We start from the raw sequence: 21,134 nt of genomic DNA, 5'->3' as shown, positions 1-21,134 counted from the left end.
AAAAGTAGCCAGTTTCATTACTGATCAATTACAAATTATTTAGAGGATAGCAAGGAAACTGTTGCTAGTAGGTCAACATCGACCATATGACCTGCTATAAAGTGCTGGATTCAGATGGATAATCTTAGAAAAAGTCCAGAGTTGGATACACGCACATATCTTCAATTTTTATCCATGTAGTAAACATGCGGGAAGGGGAGGAGCTTTGACAGTTGACACTAAAACACGTCTAATATTTAAAATGCTCACAAAGATCATAATAATACCAGAAATGAAGCAGCGTGTCTAGAATTTTGTGTGAAGACTGCAGAACTGTTCTTACAGCCGCATCCATGTTTTTATGTTGTTTTTATGGTAATCTGATGTAGAGCATATTTAAAATGTACTTATTTGCATGCCATTGCTGTTATAGTTTACATTAGAATTGCTTTAAATGCTGATGTTCACATTCTTGGATAGTGCATCCAGACCACGACACTCGAGGACGAAAAGACAAACTACTTGCTCCTGATGAATGTAGTGTGTGTGTGTGTGTGTGTGTGTGTGTGTGTGTGTGTGTGTGTGTGTGTGTGTGTGTGTGTGTGTGTGTGTGTGTGTGTGTGTGTGTGTGTGTGTGTGTGTGTGTGAATGTTGGCTAGAAAGCACTTAGGCATGTCTGTATGAAGGTGTATTAGTGGGTGTACGAAGCTTGTTGTCATATAAAGCGCTTCGAGTGCTCGAGCAGAATAGAAAAGCAGGGCATAAGAACCAGCCTATCATGTACCATCTAAGACATGGTGAGATATGTAAACTATCGTATACGATAAAGATTTTCTCTTTCTCAAAAAAATGTGTGCTCCTCTGCTTCACTAGGAGTTTCTTTTGACCCAGCGGTTCCCCCAGTGAACCCCACCCCCAGGCCCTTCCTGACTCAGGGATACCATGGGACCCCCTCCGGTTTACCTTTCCAGCCTCCTCTTCCTCTCGTTCCTCCTCCTGTGCCATGCCGGGACCTCCTTCAAGCCCCAGGTTGTGGAGCGAGCATCTGACCCTGAGCTGCCGCAATCCTCTGGTAACACCTCAGGCTCTGGAAAACGGACGTGTTCTGACACTGTGGTTTGTAAACCCGGCATCCTGCTGCCGGTGTGGCTACCACTCAACCCTCCACTGGGGGAGCAGGCAGGGAGGGCAATCATCTATTTCCTCTGTCTCATGTACATGTTCCTGGGTGTGTCCATCATTGCAGACCGCTTCATGGCATCTATAGAAGTCATTACCTCGCAGGTATTATTGAACTTAAAATTGGGAATTAAAAAATGCAACCATTAAATTTTTTACTATCAGGGTTTTGTGTTTGCTCATAGTTGAAGAGTGTTTTGGCTCCTTTTTATCAGGAAAAGGCAAATTTTGTTTGCACTTTGAGCTTGCATTTTTTTAAATATCAAAGTAAAGTGCCAGTATATGTCGCCTTAGATGAATTAACAGATATGAGAATTAGGTAATAAAGAGAAACAGTTTTAAAATATTTACTATAAATTTTTAAATTTTCAATCTTCAATTTAAAAAAATAATTTTATCACATTAACTCGTTGCCAAAACAAAAGTAGTTCTAGTATCAGGCCCACTGTGTTTGAAGCATCGACTGTAAGTATAAGATGGACAAAGCCATTGTCACCTCACCCATTGCTGCTGGATTCCACTTTTGAATCACAGTCTTAGTTTGTTTGTTTTTCTGGGAGCTAAAAATGGACGCTAAAGGTAGTAATCCTGGTTAGCAAGCTGTAGACATGCTCATCAGTGCTAAATAACAGGCTAGTTTAAATTTCAGTACCAAAACCAAAGCACAAATCTCTTGGCTGTTCTACAACTAGATAATTATTTTACAGATAATTCTATTAAATAAGTGGTGGCATACCTGTCAATCAAAGCAGCCAGACCCCTAAATTTATGCCTTACACAAATTAAATTACCACCCTCTTCCAAAAATGTTGGATCACCATGTAAATGTAAAAGCAGAATGCCTGATTTTGCAAATCCTATAAATTCATATTTTGTTCACAGCAGAATACAGTTTCATGCAAAACCAGTAGAAACGTTTTAAACTTATTAGATGACCTAGCAACAGGTCAGTAACATGACTGGGTGTAGAAAAACTATTTTAGAGAAGTAGAGTTTAAATAAAGGTTTGCCAATCTGTTAAAAAATAGAATATTGTTCAACATAAAATTGTGAAGGCTTTGAATATCCATCATCTTTAGTACCTAATATCATAAAAAGATTGATACATGTACACAAGGGATGGGGCCAAAAATCAGTACTGGATTCTTGTCTGTGGCAAAGCTTGTTTAAAATGGACCGTAGTAGACTCAAAAACTGTGATTAGAGTTTACATTTTACACAATGTAACAGCATTTTGAAATTAGAGAAGCAGTCCTCAGTGCAGTTATTATGAAGAGTAAAACTGTCAACAGTCAAATGAGCTGTTTTTTGTACCAGACCGTAAACAAGATTTCCAACCTGATGTATTTGGGCATTTCAAATATGTCTTAACTGAAATTAAGCATTTTGGGCATTTTCCCAAACTTCTGTGACTGCAGGAGAAAGTGGTGACCGTCACCAAACCCAACGGTGAAACCACAGTCGCAACGGTACGGATCTGGAATGAGACTGTATCCAACCTCACGCTCATGGCACTGGGCTCCTCCGCACCTGAGATCCTGCTTTCTGTTATTGAGGTGCACAACTCATTACATTTGCAGCAACATATGCGTAACATATACAACAAATGCTGGAGCTGTATGTGCACTCGGAGTCTGTTTTGAATTCTAGTTGTTACGTGGCTCTTATTCGGTTCTAGTTAGCTTAACAAATGAGCTTTGATTGACTCTTTTTTTCTCACTTTAACAGGTGTGTGGGCACAACTTCCATGCTGGGGAGATCGGCCCGGGCACCATAGTGGGCAGCGCTGCCTTCAATATGTTTGTGATAATTGGTCTGTGTGTGTGGGTGGTCCCTGACGGAGAGTCTCGTAAGATCAAACACCTCCGGGTGTTTTTCATAACGGCTTTCTGGAGTATCTATGCCTACATTTGGCTCTACCTCATACTGGCTGTCATCTCACCTGGGATTGTAGAGGTATGTTCTGATGGTTGCATACATTTTAACTGAAAAACATATGTACTTCTGGCCACAGTGCTATTGTTGATTTTTGGAAATGCAGCCTCTGCACTAAACACACTTTAAAAATGAGTATTTCTTTAAAGTTTGTGGTTTTATGAGATTATTTTCTTGAAAAAATGTGTTGTACTCATAAATATACAGTGACTAGTGTATTATTATTTCTTTCAACAAATTGAAAACTCATTGAAAATGCCATGTTGGCCCTTCACGTGGAATACACAGGACCGGATGAATATGGCTAGAGACTGCCCGTACACCATAGGCCAGGCTTGGCCAACTCCAGGCCTCGAGGGCCGGTGTACTGCAGGTTATAGAGCCTTCCCTGGGTCAACACACCTGAATCAAATGATTAGTTCATTACCAGGCCTCTGGAGAACTTCAAAACATGTTGAGGAGGTAATTCAGCCATTTAAATCAGCTGTGTTGGATCAAGGACACATCTAAAACCTGCAGAACACCGGCCTTCGAGGCCTGGGTTTGGACACCACTGCCATAGGCGGAGGAGAAGAGGACTCGTAGGGGTTTGCATTCTGTGGAGGCAAACTTGTAGTTTGTGCCGGCACTTGCGGACAGGATCATACCCATATTTTTTCATCTAAGAAGGGGTCCCCTTTATGAAAAAACATAAATGCGAGTGGAATTTCCTGAAATGAATTCAAGTCTCCAACACATTTATTCCGGATATTATCACAGTTACCTTTTGTCAGCAGATTAGACGTGCGACGCTTCTGACTCCGTACAGCTGACAACGGTCCAGCTAAACAACAATAACAGCTGGTTATAAGCCAGTATTACCCCAGCTAATGATAGACTAGATTATTACAAAAAGCACACGGGTTGGTTACATTCTCATATAATACAAGAGAATTCCCTAAATGTCCAAGTCAGCAACGGTAGATCCACTTCAAAGAAACTTCCACTAACACTGGCTAAAAGCAGCTAGCAGTGGCAAAAACAGCAGTACTTATGGACGGAAGAGTTGAGGATATCTTCAACAACTCACTGCAGTATCCCTGTCGTCAGTCAGAAGTAAGCGTCATTGACTCATACGCTCACACTGGACTCTTTTTACACAGTTTTACAGCCTCCTCCAGAGGCAAGGTAAGGAGAGGTAAGAAAACAGGATTCAGTTGACTTCAATCTGCAGTCTGCTGAGATCTAGTGGTGAGAATTCACACCCCGCAGCTTTAAATATTAATGCATTGTTACTTTTATTTGTATGACATTAGTGCCATTTGTTTTCAAATGTTTGTTCAAATTTACTCTCTGCTAAATTTACTTTCTTTCATCAGAAAGTAATAATCATACCAATTCTACCAAATGTGGCAATCCTAACAATCTTATGCCTAAGCAGCAGATCTGAAAATATCTTTTTATAGCTTCCCTATGCCCATGTGCTTCGTTGGCATCAATTAGTTTGAAAGAACCTGAAATGTCAGTAAGAGGAAACTGTGGAAGACCTGAAAGATCAATAATACTCATAAAAACTACATCTCTGCATGGCAGAAGGGCAAAGCAAAGCATCACATGACTGAGCTGCAGACACAGAAGTGGTGGCTCACTGTTGCACTTTGCAGTGTTCATGTACGGACGACAGATTAGCAAGAAAACAAATATTTAAATCAACACCTGAATTCTGCTGTAAAGAACAAAAGGAAACGGTGGAAAATGTAAGTGGCAAGAATCTTCAAACAGATGCGGGGATCTTAAATACTGAATCTTACATGACATTCAAAATATTACGAGCTGTATTACAAGGTTTGGTAAATCCTCACTTGGTAACCCTTTGCACACCCACAGTCTGTATTTTTAGATGTTGTGTTTCTAAAACTCACCCAAACATCTAATTAGCTAAAAGGTATACACATACCTTTTATTCTATTTTTAATATATCAAATGAGTAACTGATTATTTTTCATGTTGCCTGCATAATCAGGTGTGGGAGGCCATAGTGACGCTGCTGTATTTTCCGGTGTGTGTGATCTTGGCTTGGATCGCTGACCGCCGCCTACTCTTCTACAAATACATGCACAAGCGTTACCGTGCTGACAAGAGGCACGGCATCGTGGTGGAAATGGAAGGGGACCTTGCTCCCAAAGGCATTGACATGATCGTGGACGGAAAGCTGTCAGACAGCAGTGCATGCCCTGGAAACTCCTCCACTGTTACGGTCTCTGTGCAGACAGGCAATGAACTAGACCCGAACAAAGATGAGGTAAGACTCAGGCAAACGTCTTATTGAGCCACTCAGCCTGAAGGCTTTAAAAGAGCGTTTTTTTTCTCCATTAATTTCAGGTTTAACATCTGTTTTGTTTTAGCTAATTAGAACTCTGCTCCCTGTAGGGGTCAGCGCAGCTGATCATCGTCCTCTATCTCACCCTGTTTCTAGCACCAACCCTCAGCATGCCCCCCTTCACTACATCCATGAATCTCCTCTGTGGTCTTCTTTTTTTCCTCCTGCCTGGCAGCTACATCTTCAAAATCCTTTGTCCAATATATCCTTCTTTGCCTCTTTGGCACCTGTCCGAACCATCTCGACCTTGCCTCTAACTTTGTCTGCTAACCGCTTAGCCTGATCTGCCCCTCTGATATACATTTAGTTATGGCCAAATATCTCGTCAATGACATGAATGTCATGATAAGTTTATTTTCTAGTGATTTCTTTGATCGGTTCTTTATCCAGACTGGAATAATTATACAGCATATATCTTGAATGACTGAAAAACAAGCATTGGGTTGCACAAGTTTGATTTTGTTTTACTTTAATCCACTCAGGGTCAAAACTTTGCTTGTATCCACACTAATGGTTAAATGTTCCTCAACAAGTTCCACCTCAACCAGGTACTTTTGGTAGCCATCAGCAAGCAACTGCTGTAATTCTGACTGGATATTTGACCAGTTTCAAGCAAAGTCAACAAATTTTGATTAGGATTGAGGCCGGAATTTTGGGGAGGCCGTTCCAGTAACCTGATGTTACCTTTGCTTACTTTACCCATTACAAAACCAGTTTTGATGTGTGCTTGGAATCATTATTCTATTCAAACACCCAACTGAGACCAGGTTTCAACTGTGTAGCTGTTGAATTAAGGTGAAGCTGAAGAATTTGGAGGCAGTCCTCAGTCTTCATTATTCCATCCACTTCATGCTTTGCTGCATGAACTGAATGTGATGCTGCCACAACAATTCTTGACCGCTAATACGATCTTCAGAAAGCCTTACCTTTACTCTTCCCAATATATGTCTTGTCATTGTGACCAAATATCTCAATCTTTGTTTCATCTGACCATAAATTTTTGCCCAGAAAGCATTTGGCTTGTCCATGTGGGCAGCTGCACATTTTAGAGAAGGAGCATGGACTTCTTTCTTGGTCTGCAGCCTCTCAGTCTGTGGTGATGTCACGATGTCTTCTTCTAAATCGTGGCAAAGTGGTCCCACATCTAAATAATCTGCAGTTATGTACATTGTTTAAACTGGTTATCTTTGAGTACCAAAGCTCCTCCCCTTAACCATGTTGAAAATTGCTCCAAAGCCAGATCTGTGCCGAGAAACCAACTAATTTAAGTGAACACTACAAATTCTTCCAAGAAGTGTGGCCAAAACTATGCTAACAGCTCGTTGATGGCAAACCCACTAAAATGTAGCCAAATATTAGTGGGGGTGTATGTATGTATTTTCATGTTCATGCTCATGATGAATGCATGTAAAGTTCTTACTGCTACTGCACACATTTCCAATCAGTTCATTTTTGTTTAGAGCTCAGTGAGTTTATAAACAGTCATATTTAATGGTCACACTAGACATTAGTTTTTAGTTTAGTTTCACTTTATTAAAGATACGCATGGGTCCATAGCAAATAAAATAAATACAAAGTACATGTAATATTAAATAGTGGCAGTTCATTATCACGTTTCCTGAAGCAAATAAGATTTTATCTCAGTTGGAGTCTCAATAAGGGAATTGCAGAAGAGCAGACAGGTCGTCAAAGAAACAACGACATGTTGTGTCATCGCAAACTAAGATATTTATTTTCGTTCTGGTGTGAGCATCCCTCTTCACATCCCCACTGCAAACCCTGTCTGGATAGTTACAATAAAATCTCTTCTTGTAAGACACTGTTGAGCAAATCGTTTTTAAAGGGCGTTTTTACATAACATTAAGCAACACACATATCTGTGTAAACACAAGACCTAGTCTGACTACTAGTTCTCCTGCTCTGATAGGTTGTCCGCATCTTGAAAGATCTTAAGGAGAAACACCCAGACAAAGATTTGGACCAGCTGATCGAGATGGCCAACTACTCTGCCCTGGTTCACCAGAAGAAGAGCCGTGCCTTCTACCGTGTCCAGGCGACTCGCATGATGATCGGTGCTGGTAACATATTAAAGAAACATGCTGTTGAGCACGCGCGACGTTCAGGCCACGAGACTGATAAGGCCACATGCTCGCACATTTGTTTTGAAAGCTCCCAGTATCAGTGCACGGAGAACTGTGGCTCTCTGACCCTGGGGGTGATCCTCGATGGGGGAACTGGTCAGAATACATTCTATGTGGACTACTGTACAGAAAATGGTTCTGCCAATGCTGGAGCAGACTATGAATTTACTGAGGGAACCCTGGTGTTCAAACCAGGGGAGACCCACAAAGAAATCAAGGTAAGAAAGGAAAAAAAGCTAATGTTAGTGTCAGTGTTTAACGTTTATCGTCACTGTCAAGTGTCAAACACAAAAATTGTTCTGGAGAGGTGACCAGGAATCTAGATTTCTCCCCTATAGTTGTGGTGTCTGTCATCAGTGGGATCAAAGAATCTGTCATTCTGAGAATTTAATTGTAGTGAATGTTCAATAAAATGGTTAACAACCACGTGCATCTGGAAGGAATGTAACTTTAAAATACTTTGCTCTCTCCAGGTGAGGATCCTGGATGATGACATCTTTGAAGAGGATGAGCATTTCTTTGTGCGCCTTCAGAACCTGAGGTTAGAGGAGGGTGGAAATGAAGGGATGGGGACTCCACCCAAAGGGAGACTAGTGGAGCCGCTGGTTGCTACGGTCACCATCTTGGACGACGATCATGCTGGCATCTTCACCTTTGAGCAGCATGTGCTGCGGGTGAGTGAGAGCACAGGCATCCTGACGGTGACTGTGTTGAGGAACTCGGGGTCCAGGGGCACAGTTGCTGTGCCGTACCATACGGAAGATGGCAGCGCCAAGGCAGGAGTGGACTACGAGGAGACCAGAGGGGAGCTGGAATTCACCAATGAGCAGACCAGGTAAGGTATAGTAACATAGAGGCAATGACTGGGAGATAGGGGCACACTGTTAATCTAGCTATAAGCTGTCATTCCTGACATCTCTACTTTGGCTTCGGTGCTAAAACTTAAGCCTATATTTATTTTTCACTTTAAGTCACACAAAGTGACGAATAAAAAAAGGTCTGCTTGAAATTTTTGCAATTTTATGAAAGTATTCACAGTCTTTGCTATGAGCCTATTCATTCACTATTGAGCTCAGGTGTGTCAACTGGTAAATTCAGTTCATTGGACATTACCTATGCATGTTACATATATATAGGTGCAGATGCTTAAGAAGCAGAGACTATGTTGTATTTCTGAGTTTTTCTTCCTGTGTAAAATCACAGAACTGTTCTGTATAGAAATAAGTGCGTGTGTGTTTGTCTGTGTGTGTGCTTGTGTCTTCAGTCAGACATTGCGAGTGTGCATTATAAACGTGGAGGAGTATGAAAAGCAGGAAAACTTCTTCATTGTGCTTGACGACCCCAAATGGCTAAAGCGAGGACTCTCTTGTGAGTGTGTAATTATTTCAGATTTCATTTTTAATGTTAAAGTGACTTCTCATGACTCTGTCACTTAAAAAAATTAGTATAAGATAACAGTTGTAGTCTGTTTTTCCTTTCTCATCTACACTAATAGAAAGCATTAGATCGCATCAATGTGCAAGATCAAGTATCAAAACAGTAACAACAACACACGCAGCTGAATGCTGCAAGTAACCTCACACGCAGGCGTTCACTACTGTCTCTGTTTCACTGCAGCACAGACGCTACAGCTAATTATGAGTTACTGGTGTAATTATTTGTTCGTGTAACCTCATTGTGTCAAAAAGATGCAGAAATTGGATATTTGCATGCCAGTGGAGGGGAAAGAAGTAGTCGTGTATAAAATAATTTTTGTGGAAGTTCAGAAGGGAAATGAGTGTAAGGCTGTTTTATCACAGCATGAAAATATTGCTTGTACTCAGTCATTATCTGTCTTTGTTCACAGCACTGCTGCTAAACCAGGGTAAGATTGTTTGGGTGTGGTTTTGCATGTGATCTGTGCAGCATTTTAAAATAGCTGGCTATTATTTTGAAATTCCAAATCCTTGGCCCTAAATGTGACAGTGTGAAGTGGTCGTTTTGCACTATCAGCAGAAATTTGCATTTCTTGTTTTGAGCTCAGTGAACGCCCAAGCTCTTGCTTCTTTTTACACTCACTTTAATACCTTACTGTCAATTTGTGAGTTTGTCTCAATGGGCATGAAGACGTCTGTAAAACGTTTATGAATACATTAATATTTATTCCACGGGTTTGTGTTTTTATTAAAAAAATAGTGGCAGGGCCAGAGGATGAAACACTAAATGTGCTTGTGAAGAGGGCCAAACACTCGGGAAGTACAAGTAGAAAGACTGGAAAACCTGGCTAGCTTATGTGCAACCCAGGTGAGCACATTTCACTCAAGCAAGCAGAAACCATCTTTGGGCCAGGAAAAGCTTCAACTCTGTTGGGAATGCTTTCCACAAGGTTTAGGAGTGTGTTGATGGGTTTATGGGAATTTTTGACGATTCTTCCAGAAGCATATTTGTGAGGTCAGACACTGATATTAGACAAGTAGGCAGTTGACCTCAGGTAGAGGTCAGGACATGTTGTGGAAATTTTAAATAACCTGCAAACACCCCCAGGGAGCATTTTGAAGTGGTTTAATAACATATTGCAATATGGATATGTCAGCTTCCACAACTCTTACATGTTGGCCCATCTCACGGGTGGGGGGGGGGGCTTTACCTTCAGCCCCATCCTTAAAACCTCCCTTGAGCAGGATGTCCGTCTACAATGGATCCACTGTGAAGGCGTAATAAAACTTGGGGTCCACTTGTGATAACATTCTACATGCATGCATACAACTGGTGACAGGACTGATCTTGCTATACTAAAGTGAGAAAGCGATATTACTATTACTAATGTGATATGATTAAAACATATGATTAATATAAAAGAAATCTTCCACCACAAGCATTAAGAGCTCCTTTCATTGGAACTATGGGGGCCAAGCCTATTTCCTGAAAAACAACCCCACACCATAATCACCCCTCCACCAAACTTTACAGTTAGCACAAAGCATCAGACAAGTAACGTTCTCCTGGCAACCACCAAACCCAGACTTGCTAGATAGAGAAGCATGATTTGTCTCTCCAGAGAACATGTCTCCACTGCTCCAGAGTCCAGTGGCGGTGTGCTTTACACCACTGCGTCTGACGCTTTGCATTGCTCTGGGTGATGTACGGCTCTAATGCGGCTGCTCGGTCATGGAAACCCATTCCATGAAGCTCTCTACACACTGTTGTTGAGCTAATCTGAAGGCCACATGAAGTTTGGAGGTCTGTAGCGATTGAATCTGCAGAGAGTTGATGACCTCTGTGCACTATGCACCTCAGCGATCTAAGTGTCCAAGTTTCTGTTGTTCCCAATTGCTTTCACTTTGTTATAATACCACTAACAGTTGCCTGTGGATATATTTATCAGTGAGGACATGTCATAACTTGTTAGACAGGTGACATCTCATTGCAATACCACAGTAGAATACACTGAGCTCCTGAGTGTGTTTGTGGAAGCAGTCTGCCTGCCGAGGCGATTGAAACACCTCAATATAATAATTTGGATGGGTGAGTGAATACCTTTGGCAATATAATGTAATTGATGCACTGTACTGTGCACTTGTCTTCCCACTCTGATGGCAAAATTTACAACCAGTTGTAAATGGTTAAAAATGCAGAAGCTACTATATAACATGTTACATTGTGCTAGTGTGCTATTTTTCTTCACCTTAGCTTCAACTGAGGTTAAGAGCACGTGTGTAAGATATCATTAAGGCTTGAATAGTGATCTCCTGTCTGCTCTCTCTCACAGTGAATCCCACCCCTGAGGAGGAACAGGCCAGGAGGATCTCTGAGATGGGAAAACCCATTCTTGGAGAGCACAGCAGGCTAGAGGTCATCATAGAGGAGTCCTGTGAGTTTAAGGTGTGTGTGGAGTGAGTGGGGGGTGTTTGTTTCTTATATTATGATGCTCATACAAGTGTTACACTGCAAGTAAAGTGGCAGTTACTGACATGAAGTTATGTTAAACACATGCAGCCTGAAGATTGACAAATTAAACCAGAACTTTACTTGCAAATTTGGACAAATTCCTTTAAAAACTTTGAAAAATAAATGTGTAAGATTGTACAAGTATGTGGTTTTCTTCACTAACCTCCTGCTGCCTTGTTGTGCGTCAGAGTCCCAATGGAGTACTAGACCAGGTACAGTTTCTACTCACGCGCTGTTTGATACTCATCTGCTTCCAATCTATCTATTTTATTTCATTCCATGTACCTTTATTTCCCATACATAGAAGGAATGTATGTGTACATTGTGTATTGTGTAAGCACTGCTTGACTAAGTCCATCTCATTTGGTACTGTGTTTATACCCATCAGCCACTATATTAGGTATACCTGTATAATACCAGGTTCAAACCCCTTTTGCCTTCAAAAATACATTTATTCTTCATGGCAGAGATTTAGCACGATGCTGGACGCATTACTCAGTTTGGTCCATGTTAACATGACAGCATGACTCAGTTGCTGCAGATTTCTCAGTTTCAAATCTCTTGAAAGGTACTCTGCTGACTGTGGAGACCGTTTGAGTACATTGAACTCATCGTTATGTTTAACAATCAAGTTTGAGATGATTAGAGCTGTGTGACAAGGCACACTATCCTAACACTTGGGATTATAAAGGGATGAAAGTGTGCCAAGAAAAAATGCCTCATAATATTATATCATTACTGCAGAACTAAACTGTTAATACAGGGTAGGATGGATCCACCCTGCCAGATTCTGACCATCCAAATGTGGCAACAGAACTAATTAGACTGATTAGACCGGGCAACAATGTGAGTTGCTGCTGCTTTCCTATCCGCTTGAAACAGTCTAGCTTTTCTGCTCTGACTTCACCAGGGCAGTTTCACCCAGAGAACTGGCACTCATTGACCAGTCTTTCTCTGACCGTTCTCCTTAAATTCTAGTGTGAAGGAAAATCCCAGTGGATCAGCAGTTTCTCAAACAACCACACCACATTCAGAGTCACTTAAATCACTTTTCTTCCACATTCTGATGCTCTGTTTGAACTTGAGCAGGTTGTGTTGACTCTGCGTACATGCCTAAACGCTTTAAGCTGCTGTGTGATTGGCTGATTAGATATTTATGTTAAAGAGCAGTTGAACAGGTATACCTAATTAAGTGGCCAATATGTGTTCTTATTCTCAATTAGATAGATGAATGATCATTTAAATAGTATTTATTCTTTTTGGTGTCGGGGTGTGTGTTAAATAACAAAACAAGTTAAAATGAAAAGACATTTGAGACGTGGTTTGAAAAAAGTCTTGAAACTGTGTAATGTGAACCCATCTGTTGTGTATGCATCCATGTAAGCAATGATTGTTTCTGCTTGATTACCAACATATTTAATTTGTTGCAACAGAACACTGTGGACAAACTGCTCAAGGATACAAATCTGGCCGTGGTGATTGGTACGCGCTCATGGAAAGAGCAGTTCATCGGGGCGGTCACAGTCAGTGCAGGTCAGTGGCATCTTTGTATTTATTTATTGTTTTGTGTTTTTGTCATTTTTTTGGAGCTTCACTTGTAAATTTCTGAAATTCAGGTTTGCCTGTGAATCTTTATGCATGAAATTTATTGCACTGCATGTAATTTTATTACAAGACTTTGTGAACGTTATAATTAAGACTTGTACTTTTGAAACCAGGTATGGACACAATGTGGACTTGGAAGTGTGGTAATGTCTCTGTGTTGTAAATGGTAAATGGCCTGTATTTGTATAGCACTTTACTGGTCCCTAAGGACCCCAAAGCACTTTACACAACCAGTCACCCACCCAGTCACCCACTGGTGATGGGAGCTACATTGTAGCCACAGCCATCCTGGGGCGCACTGACAGAGGCGAGGCTGCCGGACACTGGCGCCACCGGGCCCTCTGACCACCACCAGTAGGCAACGGGTGAAGTGTCTTGCCCAAGGACACAACGACCGAGACTGTCCAAGCCGGGGCTCGAACCGGCAACCTTCCGATTACAAGGCGAACTCCCAACTCTTGAGCCACGATCGCCCCCAAACAGAACTCTAACTTCAACAATAAACTTTTGGTGGTTAAAACTGACTAGTGTACAGTAAACGTCGCCTTGGCTCATGGATGTGAAAGATTTAAGATGCTTTAAATACTGATAATATTTTTTGATGCGTTGGGTCTTACAGGGTTAAAGCTTCATCTGATACTATGAAGCGGTCTGTGATTGGCCCAAAGTGTGATTGCACCATTTGTAGGTATTGACGTCTTCTCTTTTTTTTGCCGTGTTTGATTTACTTTCTCTGTGTCTTGGTAAACAGGTGATGAGGATGAGGGAGAGGAGCAGCGAGTGCCCAACTGCTTCGACTATTTCATGCACATATTTTGTATCTTCTGGAAGATCCTGTTTGCTTGCGTCCCACCCACAGGGTACTGGAATGGCTGGGCGTGCTTCATAGTGTCAATCACTGTCATTGGTATTTTAACAGCCATTATTGGAGACCTAGCCTCCCATTTCGGGTGCACCGTCGGCCTGAGAGACACTGTCACTGCAGTGGTCTTTGTAGCACTGGGGACTTCTCTTCCTGGTTAGTGAGGTGTTCTTGTTGTCATAGTTGTTGTTGTAAACACTCTTGTATTGCAGAAGTTTGAATTAGGAAAGTGAATGTAAGAATGTACAGCTGATTAGCCTCATTCTCTAACTTGACTGTTTTTTTTTTCCAGACACCTTTGCTAGTAAAGTTGCTGCTACGCAGGATCAGTACGCAGATGCGTCTGTGGGAAACGTGACAGGAAGTAACGCAGTTAATGTGTTTCTGGGCATAGGTGTGGCCTGGTCTGTGTCTGCCATATACTGGGAAGTCAAAGGGAAGGTTTTCCGTGTGGACCCAGGATCACTGGCCTTCTCTGTCACGCTTTTCACCATTTTTGCCTTCTTGTGTATGGGAGTGTTAATGCTTCGCCGAAGGCCGTCCATAGGTGGTGAACTAGGAGGCCCACGCGTCCCCAAAGTCCTTACCTCACTGCTGTTCTTTGGACTCTGGTTCCTCTACGTCCTCTTCTCTAGCCTGGAGGCCTATTGCCATATACAAGGCTTCTAAATGAGCACAGCTGTGGAGAGTCATGCCTGCACAATAACACACACACACAAAACTCCCACTGATAAACAGTTGCCGTCATCATTTGACATCTGCTGCTACGGTTTAGAAACATACGTATACACACCACAGATTCAACCACGGAACATCCGCTGCCGGACTGTGAAATTATTGTGACAGCACTCCTTCATTTTCACCTCATGAAGTGCAGCGACTGCTTTTTAAGAAAGCAGAATAGATGTGAAGTCGCTGGATTTTGCTTGATACCTGGAGACTCGCATCCTGGATGCCCAGGATTTGGTCGTATGTCTCCCCACACCTGTAGAGTCTGGGTCAGAGCTTATTTTACAAGATGACTATTTCAGGCGTTTATATACAGTAAGCTGCTCAGATACATAACAGTTGGAAGAACACTACTTTGCTTCATATGTTTCTCTCGCAAAAAGAGAAACTTTGTTTGTTAGTTCATTGTTGTCAGTATTCATGAATCCAGGTGATTTGAAGGAAGACTGCAGGCCACTCAGTAGCAAGTGAGCTTTTTTGACAGTCCACAGGAGAAGCAATAAGCTGCTGTTATGAAATATCTCCCACTGCTCAGTTGTGTGTCTGTGTTGCGTTAGGTGACATGAGGCACTGTTTGATGTTTAGCGCTCTGCACCTGCTTAGTTTGATCCCATTGTAGGCATTGATAATAGCAACACTACATGGAGCCAGTATTGAAATGTGAAACTGATAAAAAGTTACACGATGAATTTCTCATAAGCACCTTGTGTCTGCCATTTAGTTTGACTCCTTGAAAACAACGATTCATTCACCCCTGTAGTCTTATCTGTTTATTTATCAATGGTGTAATGTTATTGTATTTCTAATTTTATGAATTTGACTGTTATTGACAAAAGCACGTTGTAATTTATTGTAAGTTGTCATAATTACATTTAAATTTTAACTGCATGTGTCTCGATGAGGTTTGTCTTCAAGTCCACGTAAGTAAGCATGATGGTATGACTTATTGGGGTTATACACTTACCTGTTCTGTGTTTAACAGATGCATTTTAAGTTTGTGCACCCAAAAAACATGGAAAGTGAGGTTAAAAAATATTCTTCTCTTAAAAGAAAGAAAAATCAGTACATAATATATAATTTAATATAATATAATAACATGTCATGCAGGTCGGACCTCAATTAAAGCCTAAAAAATTCACTATCTGAGATTTTAAGCAGAGCAAGATGAGTTGCTGTTGCTGGGGAGCAACTGATAACACCTCTTATTGTAGAGAAAAGTCACTGATAGCATTAAATGGTATGTGAAGAGGAATGTCAGCGTATTTTGTTTCCTTTTTTCTTTGTTGATTGATTAGAGGGAAGGTTTGTTTTACGCTATTGTTCTTTTTTTATTAAACATAGAAAAGAATGGATGATCCACTCACTGAAGAACGACAATGTCCTTATTTATTGAACCTGTGAAACATGGGGGGGGGGGGGGTTAAATCACCTGCGATAGGTCACATGACCAAGACCAGTGACACTAATATCCAGTGTAAACCACGTCTTATACAAGACAAAGAGTTGACAAATAATCGTCAAGTAATACATATTACCTTGGCATGGGTCAGTTAAAGATGGTGTTGACTTTGAAGACGAAAATGTTTAAATAAAAACACTTTATAAAAGACTTTCTACAACCCAGGATTCAGTAGCTTGTAGAACCATATATAGCAGCCTGAAGCAGCTGACTTTATCAGTCTTTGTTGTGGTTGTGGTTTTAGCCCACTCTTCTTTAAAGTGTTGCCTAAGTTCACTGATGCTTGCAGGCATTTGTGCCGCAGTATTTCAACAGGGTTGAGGTCTAGACTTTGACTGAGCTTTGGTTCTTTTCCTTGCTGCTGTGTTTGGGATCATTGTGCTGTTGCATGATCCAATTTGGGCCAAGCTTCAGCTGTATTACAGAGAGCCTCACATTAGACTGCAGAGTTCATCATTACTGACTGTTACCCAAGGTACCCAGGTCCTGGGACTGTAAAACAAACCCAAATGAGCAGATGTTCGTGATGTGCTGCGATTACCTTTAGCCAAACATGAAGATTTTTTTTCTCAAGCAGTCCACACCACAAACAACAGTAAAAATCGCATCTAAACTTCACAGCATCAGGAGACTCACAAAAAAATCATAGAAGTATTCATTCTGTGCATCAGATGTTTTCCTGATTGTTTACAACTTGTTAACTGCACTTATGCACAGGGGCTGCTGCTTGCTGTATCCTGCAGTTATGGCAGGTGTATCAGATGAAACTAGGTGCACGCTTCATTGGCTTTGCAAGTGATGGTGCAGAAAAAGGTGTAAAAAGGCCAACCTTTATCTGACTCATTTTCCTCACTGCATCATTCACAAGTTACAACCTGCGATTCAAGACGGTGCAGAACACGTGAGTCAATGCGAGTCACTTCTGACTGATGACTGCGATACTGGCATGAGTTGTTAAGGATATCCTGAACTTTCCTGTTGGTAAGTTCTGCTTTTTTTGCTGCTGTTAGCCAGCAACGGTGAAACTTCCTTTGAAGTGGATCAAACGTGGGAAAGAATAACTCCCCAGGAAGAAGCATCTGGCAGGACTAGGCTCAGGGAGGGGACTCCATCTGCAGCGAGGGGTTTGGGGCGAGAAAAGACAGGAGAGATAAACACGTAAAAATGATCAAGCTGTTCAGAGGGAAAGTTTGATTTTTAGGACACTTGAGTACAACATTAGCCCACTGGCTTAATGTTAGCTTATAACCAGCTGTTGTTGTTTAGCTGACTTGTTGTCAGCTGTCTTCAACTGCTGATAATAAGTGATAATTGTGATGTCGAGAATAAAACCATAGCCATATTTATTGACGTTTTCATGTCTTAGAGCCCTGACTCCAGGAAGAGGATGATGTTTTATCCAGATCACGCTCTGTCTTTCCTTCACGTTTTCACTTCTTTGGTGAAGGGACTCTTTTTTTCAGATAATAAAGGTATGGTTCGTCATATCTTAAATGTTAAAATTTGCTTCCACAGCATGCAAACGTGTGCAATTTCTTACTGGCCATATGTTCAGTATTTAGCCACATACAAAAAATATGATCAAAGTATTCAAAATGGGAGAGCAACATGGCCACAAATCAGCACCTGCTCCTATGTATTTATAATGAATGAACATATGTCTATATGAAAATGTTTCGAAACATATAGCCATGACTGAACGGCACCATCTACTAAGTTGGACAGCACATGCAACTCCACTTGTATGCACAGCAACCTTGTGCAGCGCAACATTCAGTCTGGTTGGTGTCTTGTATTGTCAAGCTCTTGAATTGTTCAGATCCGCTATAACACGCATGCACTCAAGGAAAACTGCCCAAGGATACTTCAAAATGCAAACTGGAATACCCAAAGATTGATGCACCGACCTTCCAATTAGTAGACAACCTGCTGAACTGACCGTATACATGCATGAGGCTGTTTTGAGATGACTTCCAAGCTGCTATTAGCAATACTTAAATACTTAAATACTATCAAATCCAACAACAGTTGGGATTTGATAGTGGATTGTTTACTTTATTTATTTGAATATTTTACACTAAAGGAAATGTGTTTATCTTGTTACTGTATATCTTTTCTGTCTTGTAACTGTCCTAAACACTGGACTCCTGTTGAGAGTTACATTATTGCTGCAACAAAATCTTACTTGCGATGATCCAAGGCAAGGGTTCTCATTGTGTAGCCTGCAGGCAAGGAACCACAGTAATGTTTCGTGCAGTCTGTGAGTGCCACGAGAACAGTGTGCAAAATTGTACATTTTATCCATAGCTCAACAACAGCCTCAAATATTTAATGCACATCCATTTGATGTGAGAAGTTTTAATTAATAGGTGAAACGTGCACATTTAAGCTGATTTGTTTCTCACATCTGTAACCAGATAAACATAAAAAAGACAGAAGAATAAATCATATCTTCTTGTGTGTCTATGTGAGTGATATTATGAAATGACAAAAGTGGAAATAATATTTTCAAAGCAAATACAGAATGCCTGAGATTTTCATAGAATTATTTTCCAGGTCAGTAATAAGGACAAATCTACCATAAGCTGGTAGGTATTGGTACATAGAAAATTGCCAGAAATGAGCAAATAAGTGTTTAATCCTCAAAATTCCCCAGTGGAAACTGTACTTGGTGTTTCACACCCTGTTTGAATTCTACTAAAATCATGTGGTATTCAGCAGGCCCTAAAATTCTAATAAAACCTCAGACATAACAAGACATAATATATATCACTCATTATTCATTTGTCAAGAACTAAAGCAGAACAAAGAAGCATTTGGAAGTGCATCCTTGCTACTTTTATAAGAAGAAGAGAGTAAATAACACCTAAGTGCTGTTAATCAGATACACTTGATTAATCTTCATCAATAATCTTAGTTGCTGCCCATCAGTTTGGCAAGGGTTACATGGACAATTCGAAGTCCATCATTATTATTAAGATTATTCACAAGTGAAAATTATTTAAGAGAGTTGCCAATCTTCCCAGGACTGGACGTCTCATCAAATTCACCGCAGGGTCGTCCCATGGAGTCCTCAGTTACTATAATAACCCCCCAGTTAGCATTCTTTTATGTTAGCTTAAAACCTGTCTGTCTTGCCTGGAATTATTTCAGAGCTTAGAGGCAAAATCCACATCTGTGTGTGTGTGTGTGTGTGTGTGTGTGTGTGTGTGTGTGTGTGTGTGTGTGTGTGTGTGTGTGTGTGTGTGTGTGTGTGTGAGAGAGCATCTCCCTAAACCAACCTGCACAGAAGGAGCATATGGTGACAACTTTGTATGTGCAGTGAAGGTCAGGAGGCTCCTCCTGGTGGCTGAAGAGTATGTTGGAGGGCAGTTATAACTGTGTTCTCTGGGTGTGACGCGCTGAGAGCAGTTGGGTTGTCTGAACAGATTTGTCTGATGTCCACTTGCAGCTGTTCCAGGAGTGCCGGAGACACTGCCCTGTGAAATGGTGAAACACAGATTCTATCATTTTGGAAATAGAAAAAAACCCTGTTGTTTTATTTTCTAATGTTTCTAATTAAACCCACGGTTTTGTAGGCAGAGGACAGTTACAGGCACCATCATTTACAGTAATGTTTGGAATGATGTCATCAGGGGGCGTTGCTCTTGAAACACTGGCAGCTTAGCCCAGCCCTGTAATTGTTTGGATTTTCACTTGATAAAAATACCTTTTTAAAGATGTTTAGTATATTTGATAGTAAAATCAGGTCAAACTGTCTCACAGCTCCTGCTTTTACTGTGTTATAATTAAACTTTGTCATCTCTGTCTTATCTGTTCTCCTCTTCTTCCCCTTTCCTGCTCTCCTGGTGTCTCATCAGTCTGCTGCACTCTTAATCAGAGCTGCACTCTCCTCCTGTTCTCTCTCCTGTCCTGGTTGTAAAAAGAAAGCATCACCCTGAGCCAACCTATGCAAATCTCACATACTTTAAATCTGAAAGGAAAACAGTAAGTACTTTAATACTCACTCTCAATACTTAGAGAGAACAAAATGCACAGTGGAATATTATCAGTCATGGATTAGCCTCCCCAGCTTCCAATACTCACAGCTCCTTCATTGCTGACCATTTTGAGTCAGAATAAATGAATATTAAGACAATTAGGCTGCATAACACTGTATCCACACAAGTGTTTTATAATTACAAATACGTGCCATAAGTATGATACATGCGATTAGCAAAGAACCATTTTCATGGTCTTAGAGGACGCACGTTATGTATAATACATAACAGTAATATTACAGCTGAATCTGATGTTTTCACAGTGATTGGCTGAATATGCTCCATGGATGCATATTTCCATGAATGATATAGTTCGGTTTTCTCCCATAACATTAACGTGGTGTGGCTTGCTGCAGTACAATTCTAATTCTAATTGCATTTTTGTTGTAACCCACACCTAATTTGTTTTTATTTTGTTATCCTCCTTCATTCACTTTATTTTGCTGTCTCTGTTTTTCTGATGGGGACGTTACTTTGCAACCTAACATCCAGAGATATTAATGAAGGAAACACTCTTTTCAATTCACACATCTTTTCATTCCAAATCCAAGACCTTAACTGGTGAAAAGGGCAAATTTAACCCTTCCACTAATATATTTTATAATTGCTTGATTATTTCTATTCATTTTTTTCATTAATGTGCTGAATTTAAATGTTGCTGCTGGACTTAGAGTATTGTCTTTTTTCCCTTAGGGCATCTTTGTATGTAAAAGCAGAGAATGTGAGTCCTGTAGCTCAGATAAATGTCTCCATTTCACAACACAGTTTACTGTTGCTGAACTTTCAACAGTGGCTACAACATTCACACATCTGGAACTTCTAGTACTGAACATGTGAATTATTTTGATCGATTATTTAGATAGATACTTACACTAATATTGGCCCAAGAAACATCCCAAATAGACCAAATCTGATGATG

The 21,134-nt window shown here is 40.8% G+C and overlaps 1 protein-coding gene across 2 annotated transcripts in view; it reads left to right on the top strand.

The window, feature by feature from the left end:
- Positions 1-15,869, top strand: part of slc8a2a (solute carrier family 8 member 2a) — a 28,859-nt gene extending 12,990 nt beyond the window's left edge. For both annotated transcript variants that reach the window (XM_085419527.1, XM_085419528.1), the window contains exons 2-12: positions 853-1,263; positions 2,577-2,714; positions 2,887-3,114; positions 5,096-5,374; positions 7,380-7,811; positions 8,067-8,428; positions 8,858-8,961; positions 11,342-11,454; positions 12,954-13,053; positions 13,877-14,143; positions 14,280-15,869. In XM_085419527.1, the coding sequence (XP_085275653.1) occupies positions 922-1,263; positions 2,577-2,714; positions 2,887-3,114; positions 5,096-5,374; positions 7,380-7,811; positions 8,067-8,428; positions 8,858-8,961; positions 11,342-11,454; positions 12,954-13,053; positions 13,877-14,143; positions 14,280-14,656 (2,742 nt within the window). In that variant the 5' untranslated portion in view covers positions 853-921 and the 3' untranslated portion in view covers positions 14,657-15,869. The remainder of the gene's footprint in view (positions 1-852; positions 1,264-2,576; positions 2,715-2,886; positions 3,115-5,095; positions 5,375-7,379; positions 7,812-8,066; positions 8,429-8,857; positions 8,962-11,341; positions 11,455-12,953; positions 13,054-13,876; positions 14,144-14,279) is intronic.
- The last annotated feature ends 5,265 nt before the right edge of the window (positions 15,870-21,134 follow it).

This window comes from Rhamphochromis longiceps, linkage group LG10, assembly GCF_057381845.1.
Source record: "Rhamphochromis longiceps isolate RC_006_pf linkage group LG10, R_longiceps_female_GT1.1, whole genome shotgun sequence".
Taxonomy (NCBI): domain Eukaryota; kingdom Metazoa; phylum Chordata; class Actinopteri; order Cichliformes; family Cichlidae; genus Rhamphochromis; species Rhamphochromis longiceps.
The sequence above is the reverse complement of the archived record's forward strand: the minus strand, read 5'-3'. Positions and strand labels throughout refer to the sequence as shown.